Source organism: Limulus polyphemus, unplaced genomic scaffold, assembly GCF_000517525.1.
Source record: "Limulus polyphemus unplaced genomic scaffold, Limulus_polyphemus-2.1.2 Scaffold42, whole genome shotgun sequence".
Classification (NCBI taxonomy): Eukaryota; Metazoa; Arthropoda; class Merostomata; order Xiphosura; family Limulidae; genus Limulus; species Limulus polyphemus.
Genome location: NW_013665652.1, coordinates 1,251,877 through 1,267,812, shown reverse-complemented (window position 1 = coordinate 1,267,812; position 15,936 = coordinate 1,251,877). Strand labels below are relative to the sequence as shown.

The following is a 15,936-nucleotide window of genomic DNA, read 5'->3' as shown; positions in this document are numbered from 1 at the left end:
GATACACATTACGTCGCCTGATGTGAGCTATTATGCATTATATTTCTGTAACAATAGCTGCCTGAATTAGTTCAGGTGTTTTTGTTATCGACAAGAATAAAATTGGTCATTTCAACCTCTTTGAAATTATTTTCGAAAGTTACATTGTAGTACTTTCTTGAAGGCATGACTTTTGATCATAGTCATTTCAAGGTTCCAATTAATCAACCCATAGTGCTTCATCTAAGGAAAAATAAACAAACAAACAAAAAGACATAATCTACTTGTGTTTCTGCATGTTGCACACGGTATAACAACCTTCGTTGAGCACATGATTATGGACAACGCTGAGCACAGAGAGTCCGAAGGGTACTGCCATGCAACTGTTGTTCCTTTACTGGAATAGTAGCCATCCAGACGTGCACCGTATACAAAGCACAAATAATATAAAATTGAGCAAATATATCATTGACATAAGTATCTCAACTTTTTTAAAGTGAAAGAAAAAAATGTTCGAATGGTCAAATGTTTAGTTTTTTACTTTCACTTGAATTGGTAGATTGTAATTATATTTTTGTAAAAAAACAACAAGCAAATTCAAACATCTTGATCTGAAAATATTACTTAAACACCTTGTCTTAATTAGTGGATTTTGTATTTTATCGGAAATAAATTCAGAATTTATTGTGAAGGTGTCAAAGAAGTAAACGTGATACGTTTAAAGAAAATCACAGGATGTAGTAAAGATCAAATTATATCATATACAAGTTAAATATGCAACTAACATTTGAAGATATTATAAGCTATGTAGCTATCTTCACATACTTAGAAAAAACTTGTGTTTATTTGATTTAATGATAGAATTGTGGACTGAAAATAACCTCATGCATCTTATCATCCTAAAATTACAAACCTTTATCATAGAGGAGAGAATTAATAACACAGTGTCATTGAAATAAGAAAGTTTTTTTTCAATTCATGATGCAGTTGTTCTAAATGCGGGGAATAGTGTATAAGTATTATTAAGATTGATTCTGAAGAAAATGAAATTTCAATGCTTGTATATTCAGTAAGAAGCAATTTGAACTAGATTTAAAATTGATTTACAAATCACGTGTGTATCAGCTAAGAAAAGTACACATAACTAACATGTAAAAGTGAAATATATATATATCTCATACATGTAAAAAACTCCCTTTATCAGGCCACTAATAAGCAAGCTAGAGTGTTAGAGAAGCTATGGAAAAACTGGACGCACTTAAAAAAAAAACACACACAATTTTATGATAAACATATGGCCTGGTAACGTTTGTAGGCTGATTTCTTGTCTGACTTTATCCCATGATATAAGGCACAGTTGTTAAATCTTATTGAGTATAACCTGTTTTTGAATTAATTAGAACTAAATTATAGAAAGGGTTCTATAATTATATAAGTTAATTAATCATAATTGCATTTAAATTAAGGTAAGCTTCTTTCTTTGAGCTTGTTTACCTAATTAAAATATTTTGACGTTATCAGGCACGAACAAGTACTCTACCATACAGCATTTAATACCATTACAAATTTTTCTATTTAAATGACTAATGATTAGATACTAACAAACTGGAAAAGACCGTCAGTTCCAATATATCTATATTTTACAAGTATTTTCTTATCTTATATCTCCACTGATCATCATTTGCTCCTCATGGAACGTTTCTTTTATTTATCATGTTTTTACTGTATCTCTTGAACTTAGATACGATGTCGGGAGGGAGAAGAACCGACTTTAGAACCCCCTTTCTCCAACTTTTCAGAATTTTTTTTTTCTAGCTTTCATCCTTTTAATTACGGAATAAATTACAACGTGATTTGCTCACCAGCCCAGTTCTCTCAAATTTGTCTTCCTGGCTATAGGTCTAATCAAATGTTTAACTGCCATGGTTTCTTAGATTATTTTGGTAATTTGTCTTGTTATGTCACTGCTCATAATTTAGTTTTACTTTGTTTGCCAAGAGCTTTCCTGATGAACTGCTCTTTTATTAATTAATTTAATGCTTTCTCGTGATAGCGTCAATTATAAAACAAAAGGAACCAATTCAGAAGCACTTGAAAGTTATAATAAAGCTGTATAAAGAACAATTTATCTTTTTTTTACGTGAGAAACACTAGTACGCAAAAACTAATAAGATGAACTTGGTATAATTCATATAAAGAAGCATTAAAAACCAGTTTTGTTTGTTTCCAGTGGTATTTGTTCATATTTAAAACTATAGTGTCTTAGTAGCAATGATGCAATCTAAAACATAGTTATAGGATATTATCCAGAAGAGATTTTATTCTGGATATAATTTTCCGATTCTTTTGTATTATTAGAATCATGGTATATATATATATATATATTTCAAATTATTTTTAAAAGCCAGCCACTCACATAATTCAATTTTTGAAATGTTAGAGAAAACTTACCATGATACTTAGCAATGATGAAATCGGTCTGTTGCCATAATATCTGTGTACTCAAAGCAGGTCTGCTACCGTGAGATGTGTAAATATTTTGACAGGACCAAACTTATAAAGACCTCAGATCTCACGCGAGATTAGAAACTTTTAGAAAAGAAAAGGTATGAGTTTGATAGAAATGATCGTTTCTTTAGTATTTCAATAATCATCTACTATACGTAAGTAGACATGCAAGGAAATCAATGAGTTTCTTATTCAATAAAATCAAACAAAGCCTTTAGTTCTTACACACTCGAAGCCCCGTCAAGGTGACTCATCAGACGTAAGTATAAGAAGGGGAAATAATAGAAAGTCTAAGTCAATCCCATCTTTTTCTATAGTGTGTTTTAGATTGAGTCATGTAAAAGAAAGTTACTGTTTTCAAACTTCTTGAATTTAGTTGAGTTAGACGAGAGAAAAATGTAATATTACATCAATGGTTTTAAGTTACGTAATACATTAATCTAGTCACGTTTTACAGCTTTCTTGACTTAGTTTTAAAGGCAAGATAACGTTATATTGTTATTGTCGAATAAAGCATAAATTCAATATTATACCTTTTATAAAGGGAGTTTTATATAAAAATTGCATTCTGTATTGAGAAATTTTTCTTTTGATGCCAAATTTCGTTTTCGTGTGTCTTTCGAAGGTCATTGTCAGTTATAATGTGAACCATGCAGAATCCCTCATAGACCTTATGCAATTGCTTGTAGCTTATATAGTTCAACCATGAACAAGCGATCGATGTAAAATGTAGTAAAATGTTATCTACCGATGCCTTTTTCCAACTAGCAATTGGAAACATACCATAGGGAATACTAGTGCTAACTGCAAATTACAAATAAATGTTTGTTTTAAAGCTGTAGTTAAAAAAAAAACAGATATGACGTACCTTTTCTAAGTAAAATTTTACCAAATTCAGGGCTAATTAGAAAATTATACGTTCTAAATTCTATTTATTATTCAGGAGTATATCAGAATAAAATGATTTGTCGATTCTATGTAATTTCGATCTCATGTTAACATCATGTATTTATAAGCTTGAATTAATACTTTGTGTTGAATTAACAACGAATACCTGAGTCAATCAGACCTCGTACGATATTTAACTTCCGGTATTTACTCAACTCTCTTGCAAATATTAAGGAATACATATTGCTCTATGAGGAATTCAGCCGTGTCCTTCTACCCCCAAAACTAAAAAGAACTGGAGGATATACAACGATTGATGACGATGATGACGTAGAACGAGCTGCAGAATGTAGAAGAAGAAAAAGAGGAGGAAACGAGTTTCGAGCTCTGATGCAGAACAATGAAACTGGTGATGATAAGGAGATACGCTGCGGATTATCGAAGGAGAAGAAAGACGGGGAAGGGGGTTGAAGAAACATGCATGATGCATAATGATTCCCTAACAGAGCTGTTTTAATTGTAAATTCATTGTGAACCAAAGTTGTGAGCTAAAGTTAAACTGTTAGAGTGACGACCTTTACTGGCCAGACAGCCATGATCAGATTGGTGAGAGTGATTAACTATGGAGGTGCTAGAAAACCACTATGACTACCATATCCATAGAATTTTCCTTTGGACAAACTCTCTCACCTATCCCAATGGCTCAGCCGTAAGTCTTGGGGCTTATAAGGCTAAAAGACGGGTTTCGATACTCGCGGTGGTCAGAGCACAAACAGCCTATTGTGTATAGCTTTGTGCTTAACAAGTAAAATATCTGAGCAGAAGTTATTTTAGTATTATTTTATGCGTTTTAAAACGATGAATATTTTTATTTCAATCGAGAAAAAACATAACTTTTCGACAGTAAAAAATTAAAGAAAGGATTGACACTGAAAGAAGATTTAAAACATATACATTTATCTTGAGTTCCGACATATTTTCAAAAGTTATGTTTCATAATACTTTACGTTTTCTTTTATGGAAGAGAATATTGACTGATAAAAGATGAAGAGTTTCCGACAAATATTGTTTACGTTGGGTTCCCTTCGTTATCTCCTGAGAAATTCTATTCAAAACAAGCTTAAACTTTCATTTAAAACGTGTTTATTAAACCGATATCAGCGCCTGCTAGAAATGGGCGAGTGTGAGGAAAATCCTTTGTGAACGGTTGCAGTCAATATTTCCTAAGCTTATATTTGTAACAACTTGGGAAACTAATTAATAAACCTTTTTAAGGTTCCAACGATTAACGTTCGTACACATTTTATAGACTCAGAGTTATATTGACAGTGTCCCGGAAGATTATCTGCCATTGCATCTGTATTATTTATGTTTCAAGCTGAAATCTACTGAATTTGGTTTTAGATAGTGTTTAGCCTAATATATTTAAATTGAAATATGAGTTTATAACTTATCATCGTCTTCGTAATACAGCCAACTAACTAAACAATTATTATTCAGTGAGAAATAATTATCAGCATCAGCAGAGTAATACATGTAGTTTTTTGTTATTCATGATACTACAATTTTTGTATTACTCATTTCAGATAATTTTATAGGAGTATAATTAATTTTTTTGGAACTCTACTTTTATGGCAAAGCAATACATCATTAAGTCGACGTATTGCTAAAAGAACATAAAGCTTAAATGTATCTTGCACATTGCTACAAAAAACAACAACAACCCCAAAAACAACCAAATTACGAAGCTTGTTGATTTCGACACCGTAATGTGTGATTACGTGGGCAAATACATGTGTACATGTGCAAATTTATTTCGCATTGTGTTTTGCCTAAATGAAGATAACACATTATTCATGTCATAATTGTCACGCTATTCTTTATTGGCTGAACCTGTGTGTATCGCTTTTCAAAATATTTCTGTATTACAATAATTGAAATAATATTGATCTTTTTAACTCAAAATCTCAGGCTATTTTATTTGAGTTCGGAGCGTACAATACTTCCTGTTACGTATGCCTCAACATACTTCGTGCTTCTTGTATACATCATTTGAATTCATCGAGTAAATGCTCTAGTGAGATGGACATGATGGCATTTAACAAACCTAGAAGAGAGCATATGCCGGTGATTGTGGAGGCCAGTGAATAGAACTCCCACGAAGAAAACATCCTTATATCTTATTGATTGTTTCCTCTAGGAACTAACAAGTGTGAAGTGTATAGTTAAAGATGTATAAAAACTTAAAAAGTTACGTTATTAGAAGATGTGTCTGGCAATTGTCCCGTGATGATAGTGGTCGAATATCACGTAATATTTCGGGACACGCTAAATGAATAAATACTGGAAACATGCTGCTTGAGGCTCTTGTTTACATTTGAGTTCAAGAATAACACATTTCCCGAAATGTTTGAACTTACATACACATTTATGTTATATATATATAATACTATTTATCAATGTTTGCTTGAAAGCAATTTTAAGATCTGCAAAATAAAAACAACAGGATGTGTACAGACTGGCAAACTGACACAGAATACGAATACTTTAAGTTATGTAATAAGTATAATATGAATGTTGTTATTCGAATTACAATGCCAGTTTTTCTGTCACAGCATTGCTCATTTTTTCAACTGAAAGACAAAACTTATCAAAGAATCCAGTTTCGGGGTGACTACGCGTATATAATAGAATTATAAAGCGACCACTCATTTTGATCTGATTATGATTCATTTGAATGCAAATAAGTAAGATGTTTTTATACGTTTTGACTAAATACTGCCCCCCCCCCAGTGGCACAGCGGTATGTCTACGCACTTACAACGCTAGAATCCGGGTTTCGATACCCGTGGTTGGCAGAGCACAGATAGCTCGTTGTGTAGCTTTGTGATTAATTACAAACGAACACAAACTAAATACTGATAATTTTTATTATCTTAAGTATGGTAATTTTTTAACAAGTCTTCTCAAAATTCCTCAAGCCTTCATTTGCTGAAAATTATTTAAGACAGTTTCCTATTAGGTACTTAAGACCGGTTAATTAAGATTACTGTTAATCTTAGAAATATTTTGCAAATGAAATATAGCTTTCTTTTTTGTAATATTCTAACTGGCGACATTTATGCTATTTCTATAATCTAATTACTTTAATTAAAACTGTTTGGAATCATAATCCCTGACTTAGGTTACATTTCAAGTTTACAAATATATTATAAAGAGAACAAAATATCATACAAAGTTTAATATCAACAAAAATGATCTTAATTTTTGTTAGTACTTATTTTTTTATGTCGAAGCTCATATTTATTTAATGTTCAGTTGTTTATTAACTGTGTTCCTTTGTTTATAGATATCAGCTCGCATTAAACTATTTACACATTAAAAATACACCTATTAGTAGCTTCACATGTACAGGATATATCCAGTTCATTTTCCTTTTAAGTAATCCTACATTCGGTTCAAAATGTCTTATGGGACTGATTAAAAGAGGTCAGACCATTTTAAGAAATAGATTGCTGAGCGCTTCGAATTAATAGACGTTTCAAAACATAGTCCATAAGAAGAAGCTTATGACGTGTATTATAGGTAAACGGATTTAAATTATACATTATAAAACCTAAGTTCAATATACGTATAGGCTCAGTATTCATACGTGGTCTCTATTCTTAATCCAGGCTGTCTCAACGATATACTTGTAATGATTGCTGAACTTTGAAAAAACCTACTAATTTCCTGAAAGTCAGCAGTTGAAGTACCATAATACATTACAGTTCTATAAATAAAACATTTAGGATTAAAAAGATACCAAACTGATGATGTTACAACATCATAGCTATGAAAGAAGTTTTACTTCATTACGAAATATCAAAAACGCGTGTGAGAAATTTCCTTTGTTTGAACCATAATCAAATAAGTTAGTGAATTCCAAATAGAAAGAAAAATACAACAAACTTTTTTTTTCGAATGGAAATGGAACAATACTAAAACGCGGTTTCAAAATTTATCAAATCTGTTCACACGAAAAGAAACTATCGAACATTACAAGAACAGTCCAAACTGAATAACCAGTAAATATGGACATAATTTGTCAAGCATCGTAATCAAATCCATTCAAATAAAAGCTTTTTTTTGTAGTTCTCTCTTCAACATGTCAAAGATCATGAAAAGTACAGTGAAAACAATCATTATTATTTGAAAAGAAACAAATTCACTTGATTAAATTCATTCGGAGGTTAAGGGGATGGGGGAAGAAACAAAATGAAAACTAAAATGTAGAATCTATGAGCCTCTGTTGTATTGGACTTTTACTTTTTTGTAATTCCCCTTAATGGAATAGAAGTGAAAAGTTCAATAAAGAACCATAAAAAGATATAAAACGAAACAGTAAAATAGACAGATGGATAAATAGATAGATAGAGATATTTTGTGGTTTACCACACAACTTTTTCGTCCATTTATTGATCCACTGACAGTGGTGGCGTTACTTGTCCTTCCCCTAATATGCCAACCTTGTTAGAACATTAGACCAGTGAACGTTCAGACAAGCACAGTCAAGTTGACAAAAGTACTGTTTGTTGACTGATACTCGTATCTTCAGATGAGAGTGAGAACATGGTTGTTCATCTAGCCTGTAAAGTAACGACACAAAAAATTATTAATATGTGGATTACATTTGGAATTTTACTTTTAATAAAAGGTAAGATCAACGTATTGAAATACTTTTGAGTCAAATAAATGGGTGTTTGAATATTTTAAACGTAAATGTTAGTTCAATTCTTTAAGTAAGCTTTGACTGAAATTTCAGTGAGAATTATTTCATAATAAAATATTGAAGATTTTCTCATTCAAGAAACTATAGTATATGCAAAATAATGCAACATCAGTTTTATTTCAAAAGTATGACTTTGTTTTAAAGAAACCTTTTATTTCATTGCTTTATTTAGTACCTGTGCTAATTTTCTTCCCAAAATAAAAACAAGTAGAAATTTTATGTCGTTTATTACTGTGTAATAACCACGGAATGCTGAAATATAAATGTTTCATACTAAGTGTCAAAATCAAACAAAACTGTGACTTCCAGTTCAGTGTTTAGTACCCTCTATATTTCATTTAACAAAGATAATTAAATTGCGTATAGAAGGTCTACTTTAAACATTACCATATGGCTTAAAACACGAAGTTTTTTTGTTTTATTTCTTTAAACATACCAGATAGTAGTTCTCTATACTACGCAAATATCGTTATTAACACAAGCATAACGTTAAACCCCTTAAATTTAAACCCACTGAGTCTTGTATGGGTAATTATTGCTGATTTATAAATGACCCGTCGAAAGAATTAATGAATAACATTAATATACAAGTAGTGTTTATTAATGAATAATATTAATAAACACTACTTGTAAAAACTTGATCTATGAAAAATGTTGCAAGAACAGATGTTGATTTCAATGTAATATACATTTTATAGGTGGTTTTAACAAGAGAAGTCACACTTTAAAGTACTTCAAAGCAGGACTACGAATATTCATGCTTAGGCATAAAATTATAGGAAATGTTGGGAATAAAGTGTACTATTTAATCAACATTTCCACAAAGTTTTATTAAAACAGAATATTGAGTTAATATAGTTAACCCAGCAGTTTAAAAATGATTATCACTTTAAAATATAATTCGATTTCTATTTCATCAAAACTTCCCAGACAAAAATCAATATTTTTCTTATATGCAAAATAGTGAAATGCATTACTTCAGCTATTTCATTAAGGTGTTGTGCCGATGTTTCGGTTCACTGTCGGAGTTCCTATTTTCACTCAATATAAATGGTTTAACTTTTTAATTGGATTTTGTCAATCATGCCAACCGTTATATACTCGAGCTTAGTAATTCGAGCCTTTCTCAGACGTTGATTAAAAATAAAGACATTTTTCTTGACGCAATAAAGCTATATTGTGAAAAATTATTTAACTGAGTGTATCCTTATTTTGACTGAATGTAAAGGAAAGCATTGATAATTACTGACACGCATGCTTAGTAAATTTTACATGTTTGTTATCAGTAGCAAGACAAAACATAAATACTTATATCATTGCTTTGTGATCTAGGAAATAATACATATGTTTCGTTCTTGAATTAATTAACTAAGAAGTAAATTTAATGAAAATTACTTACTTTCTGACAAGAAAAATGTCATGATTGTGTAGAATTAGGAACGCATTACTCATCCAGAAATAAGTACATAAACATATTTACGAAAATAACCAAATACAAGTCAGAGAAATTTGAAGATCTATTTGGAATTCTATATAACCAATGATTAAGTCTACTATAGATAAGCAGGAAACGTTCCTATAAGAAATATATAACGATACCAAGTATAGCTGTAAGTATAGACGTGTAACCAAATATTGAAAATTACTAACATGCCATTTTAGACGGATGTATTAATTGTTTGCTGTTATAAATCAGATACGTGTACATTAATGTGGTCGTTTCATATGCGATCATTTCCTTAATAATTTGTGAAAGTAACATAATATTTGTTATACACTATTTTTGAAATGTTACTCAAAGCGAATAGTAGATAATTTGATTAAGGTTGCAGTTTTAAGAAATGAATATCAGGTTATGATTTCTAGTTACTTGACACGTGGTTCGCAGACTTGTTGAGAAAATAAAACATTGTGATATACCGAAAAACAACGTAAATTAATTCCAAAATAAGTTTAAAATGTCTCACAACTTGGGCTATAAGAGACACATTGCATCTCTCTTTTCAAATATAAACACAAAACAACCATCGAAAATCAAAGGCTACTCAACCTTTTTTTTTTTGCAAATGGTTTAACAACTCTATCCATAAGTGGGTTGGGCGTGGTCTGACGGTTAGTCTGCCGGACTGTGAATCCAGAGGTCCATGATTCACGTCCTACTGTCGTAAAATCGCTCCGCGCACCTAGGGGCTGTGGAATGAAGGAAGACTAGAGGAGGTAGCTCTTGTCTGCCAATCTGTCTAACAATCAGTCAGCCAACCTATCTATCTCTAACCACTTTGAAGTAAGGACAGTTAATACATAATTGAATGAGGATATCATTATAAAGATGGTTTTTCCTATACTGTATGGCAGCAAAAGTAAAATCCCAATAAAAGTACAATGTTTTTTTTTGCAATTTCAATTTTTAATCGCTGATAACAGATTTTTCCTCTGTTCTTAGGATGGGTATCAATTTCTGGTTTATATGCAAGTGAATATGAAGCAACAGCTTGTCATACCATAAAACAAAAGAATGTTAGTTGTCCTAAAAAGAAGCAAATTAGCATACAACATGCTACTGCATAACGTCACTGTACTTTGTAAAAAACACTTTTACTACACAGCAAAAATCTCAAAATTCCTAAATTGCATAAGGAACATCTAACATTTTCATGGCCCTCCAGTGGCACAGCGGTATGTCTGCGGACTTACAACGTAAGAAATCGGGTTTCGATACCAGTGGTGAGAAGAGCACAGATAGCCCAGTGTGTAGCTTTGTGCTTAACTTCAAATAAACATTTTCATGAAGTACTGCAAATGTTTAAGTTCAAATAAAACAATGTGTTGATCACTTATTGTTGATGTCTTTCAGGCTATAAAATGTAATGTTGAATAAATGTGTAATAAAAGGTAAGTTGAGATTAAAGTATTTATCGAAAGATATAATAATAAATAAACGTATGAACAGGCGAGTAGAATCAATAAATTAGCAAAATGCTTATTTTACTACTCATTATTTGTGAATTTATATTTGAGAATGCAATATATGTTATAAATGTAAGTTACGTCCAGACATAGGAGTCATTGCCTTGAAACACAATATCTCCCGCTCAGGCAATAATGCATCTATTTTAAATCTTAACGAAAGGAAGTTGAATGTTTTGAATGATGATTATGTCAAAATGAAAGATGAGCATGGATTATGAAAATATTTTAAGGTGAGAGGCTTACATTATTTTATTGTAAACTAACTGTACGAACAAATTTACATCACTAGTCAGGAGTATGTATTTTGTTGTCGTCCATAAAGCTTACTGACTTTCTTCCTCAGTCATCATGTTCGCCTTTTGGTAGCCTAACGCTTATAATGCTAAAAATAGAGTTTTGTTAGCCTCGGTGGGCAGGAAATATAAGCCCATCGTGTAGCTTTGTGCTAACATTAAGTTTAAAAGTTTTGGAGTTTTTTATTAAATGTTATGTTTTTTATGAGTCCAGATTATATAAAAGTGTTCAACCAGAGCGAAGCAAACTGCCAAGAGTAAATTTTAAAAATACATTATTAGGTGGTTATATTATGGTTTTTAGAAACACAAGACACTAGTGTAAATAATCGACGTTAATATTAAAACACGAAAACCAACAACGTATAAAGTAATGTAGTGTACAATGTGACCTGTGGGTGTAATAAAATTTATGTAAGTGAAACAGAGCATGTAAGGTATAAGGAACAGAAACGACCAACTTACATGAGAATCCAACTTGCTGGAATACCAGGATAGTGTTTAGAATGCGACACACTCCACTAATAGTAAAACTAAGCACAGTTAATAAAGAATGCCAGTTTTGAAAAATTAAAACTACTTCAGTTCTTTAGATAAGAAATATCCAGTGTGGCCTGGGTAAAGAACATAAATACAGACAGTGGTTCACATATAATCCTTGATTTATAAGAGTTATTTTTCAGTTGTTTAATCTATTCTGATTTTACTATTATTAAATCTGAAATGTTTTGAATAATTGAATAGGCAAATTTATTCAAAGCCCAAATTAAAATAGAGAAGAATTGTTTTCTCTCTTACTAAAATATCTTTATTAGGTTCTCATTCTGATACGGCTTGTCTGTTTCCTAACAGATCCAGTATTGTAGTTTGCATTGTTGTGGATTTTTGACAGTGCGAATGTTTTCTTATAAAGATTATTCTTTGTTGATATTATTTTATTTAAAAAAGTATTTTTTCCTGTACTTTCTTTCGCATTTTTCTTGTATTCTCACATAATTAATTGATTTCAGTTATATATTATATTTCAACTGCCAAAGCAGCATTTTTTAACAACGTAGTATACGTTATTCTAGTCACGTTTAGTATAGTTATTTTGTACTTTTAAATGCATCTACTACGTATTCCGCCTTTGTTAACTAAACTCAAAGACGACTCCTTATAACCCCAGTAAAACCAACATGTAAAATACCGCCGTGATATAAGCCAATTTTATTTTTATTAAAGTACTCTTCATTTTTGTTTATCTCTTTTCTTTTATCATTTTCGTTTCAATGTGTTGCAATCAAAAGTTGAAACAGAAGCAGCGTGTTATTGTCTTCATTGTTTAAATTCAATGAGTTTATCCATCGTGAAACCAAACTGAGGAGCATAATAATTGTTTTTGTTAATTTTCCTCTGTAGCTTTGAAAGATAAACAGCGAATTTTGAAGCTACAGTATCTGAATATTAAGACTCATCATAGGTGTGGAATATAATTTGAAAACGTCTTTAATACGTTATATGTAAATTAGGTTTGAAGTATCAATCATAATATGTAAGCTTACCGGTATTAGCATTATTTAAGCTTTTAATATATTTATCACAAATATCTGCATAGAAAATAAAAGATAATATTACAGTCAAGATATAGATCTCAATATATAATGATTTTTACGGTTATTTTTTTAAAATATGGAGTGTTTTCTTTAACATATATTAAGATCTAACTAACACTGTTATAATAAAATTTCCCAGTGTAAACACCAGTTATTCATGAAAAATCATGTCAGTATAGTTTACATATTGAAATTGAGTAATGTTTTCTAAATCATTTGTTTACGCCTACCTACTTAGAAATTTAATTCAACAGATCCTATAACACAATCTGTTAGTGTTACATAAGATGGAATTGAAACTAGCTCAAGTTATACACTAAAATTTTCTCTGTAACACCAAACACTTAGTTGTGGAAGGCACTTGTAATATTTCAATGCATTTCCTTAGCTCAATTTTAAGAAAATTTAAGAAATGTCTATTATTATTTCTGAAGCTTTTCTTAAATGCGATATAAAAGCTTTTTGGTATTTGAGAAAAATAGTTTCTAGGAGAAGTGGTCTCTACGTACATATGTTATAATTGTTTTCTTGTACCATCGCATCTTTCTTTAAATATCTTTAAGCGTTTGAACTTTTTTGTTTGTTTATAAGAAAATTTCATAGCAATGAATTTTTATAACCATACATACCTTGAGCTAGAAGCGTCATTCAGTTAATATAAAATGCTGGACAAGGCCGTAAATGATACAGTGAATTTATGTCACTAACACTTAACTGCATTTCTTCTAACTCTAGTGTAGTTATTGCTTATTTCTTTATCAAATACGTTTAGATGAATCAAATGGAAAGACGTTAATTCAGGCAGTGGCAAAAACTTCATACCCTGTAAATACCATATCAATGTGGATATTACTTCTTTATGATATGGTCGTTATGAAATTAATTCAATAAATAACACAGCTAGGTTCGTATAAGACAGCACAACTATCGGTGATATATTTTGCAAACCCGTTCTACAGCTTAAACCAATGAATACCTTCAATTATTTTGAGGTGTAATCCTTAATGTATGATTATTTATTTGACAATTTAATTAATACATTTATTTTCAGTGTTAACTTAACATTAACATGGTTTAAAATGGAAACTTAAAACTTTTTTTATCTAAGAAAACAAATATTTGGTGAACCAATAAAATCTTGCTTGATTAGACAACCAAAACTAACAAAATAGTCTTACCTACATCAGCTGAACGCATGGTGATGTTTTATAATATCAAATTATGTTCTTATATCACGGATATTGCCAAGCGTTTGTCGCTAGCGTATGAGACGAAACTTTGTTTATGGCAAGTATAGTTGTTAATTTAAGTCTGTTCAATTTTCTTTAATCATCTAGACTAAAAATCTTATTTTCTGAGATATGTTTTTGTGTTATTCTTTTCTTTATTTGTTTTTTCTTTCCTTAAGAAACACATTATAATTCACGCTTTTGATATACCAGTCTAGACAGTTACTTTCTGCCGTTGCTAAACCCAATATGAACTTTTTGCTATATAACTTTTCAGTACTTTGATAAGGGGATGTTAAAGCTAAAACTGATTTCAAAAGAACTCTCATTGATTAGTTACACTATGCAATACTTGAAATGATAATTTTCAGTAGAGAAGTTTGTTTGTGTTTTGTTTTATTTGTAGTTAAGCGCAAAACTACACAATGGGCTATCTGTACTGTGCCTACCACGGGGATCGAAATCCGGTTTCTAGTATTATATGTCCGCAGACTTTTCATTGTGCCTTTGGGGGGCAGTAGAGAAGTAACAACTACATTTATTTTTTGTATCTTTAAACACACAACTTAACCAAGTTTGAATGTGATGTTAAGCATATATTCCTATTCCATTTTATCGGAACCAAATACATTTGCATTCCAAGGATTGACTTCATTATAACATGCCTTTTACGACCGCTAGATTTTAAGAACATTTAGTGTAGACTCAATTCACAGTATAACTTCAGATCCAGCTTTTAGTTCCAAATAGTGTGAATTATAGATAAATGAACAAAAATTAAAATTTTAAAAAGTAAATTTTAAGTAAAACAATTAAAGGATTTTGGACATATAACTCACATTATTTCAGCGTAAACTAAAAAACATATATACATATATGCATGCACATGCTGAAAATTATATAACTGTCGAACCAACAGCTTTATAGTTACGTGGATATAATTTTCAGCGAATACTAGTGTATATTAATTTTAACTTAAAAAGCGTAATTGAGTAAGACAAATCTTTAGTCCAGTAATATAACCGTTAAATTACAGGTTTAGTTCATTGGTACCTTATCTTAAAACATTTCTGAATATAGAAATCAGCAACTCTTGTGACAACGACAGCCAGTATAAAGTCGTGGTTTATCTGTATTTATCAGAACTACGTTTTGACATTGTTTAGCATTTCGCAGGTAGTGTGATACCAGCAAAAACTGATAACATTTGAGAACGCAAATATCCATATACTCAGATCGTAAAGAAGTGTTCATATTAGGGATTTAAAATTTCCAAGACGGAAATATTCCTTGTACCTAAGGGCATTGGAAAACAAAGGAACATGGATCAACTTCAGCAATCAGGACTGTCTAGAAAGAAGCCTACAACATGTCCTACACCAGACGTCTTACGCAAAGTGCAGCGTCTTGTAACAGGTGAGAATCCACGAACACAAAGGTTAGTGGCAAAAACCGTTCACGAACAATATACAAAACAATCATGAAGGAGCTTCGTCTGGAAAAAGAGACAGAAGTCAAGTATACTTAAATTGCTTCAATGACATACTGGTTCAACTGTCGAATGCCTCAAGAATAAAATGGGTATTCATGATGTAACGAATTTGTTGTTATGTATTTATTTTAATATCAAAGTTGTTTACATTAAGTTTATATTTAGAAACATGCATAGACTATAGTGTTAGATATGTATTGCGAAACTCCCG

The 15,936-nt window shown here is 30.9% G+C and overlaps 1 protein-coding gene across 1 annotated transcript in view; it reads left to right on the top strand.

Annotated features, from left to right (window-relative positions):
- Positions 1–7,922: 7,922 nt before the first annotated feature.
- Positions 7,923–15,936, top strand: part of LOC111086444 — a 23,876-nt gene continuing 15,862 nt past the window's right edge. Inside the window, exon 1 of the mRNA XM_022389326.1 lies at positions 7,923–8,071. Within this exon, the coding sequence (XP_022245034.1) occupies positions 7,987–8,071 (85 nt within the window). The 5' untranslated portion in view covers positions 7,923–7,986. The remainder of the gene's footprint in view (positions 8,072–15,936) is intronic.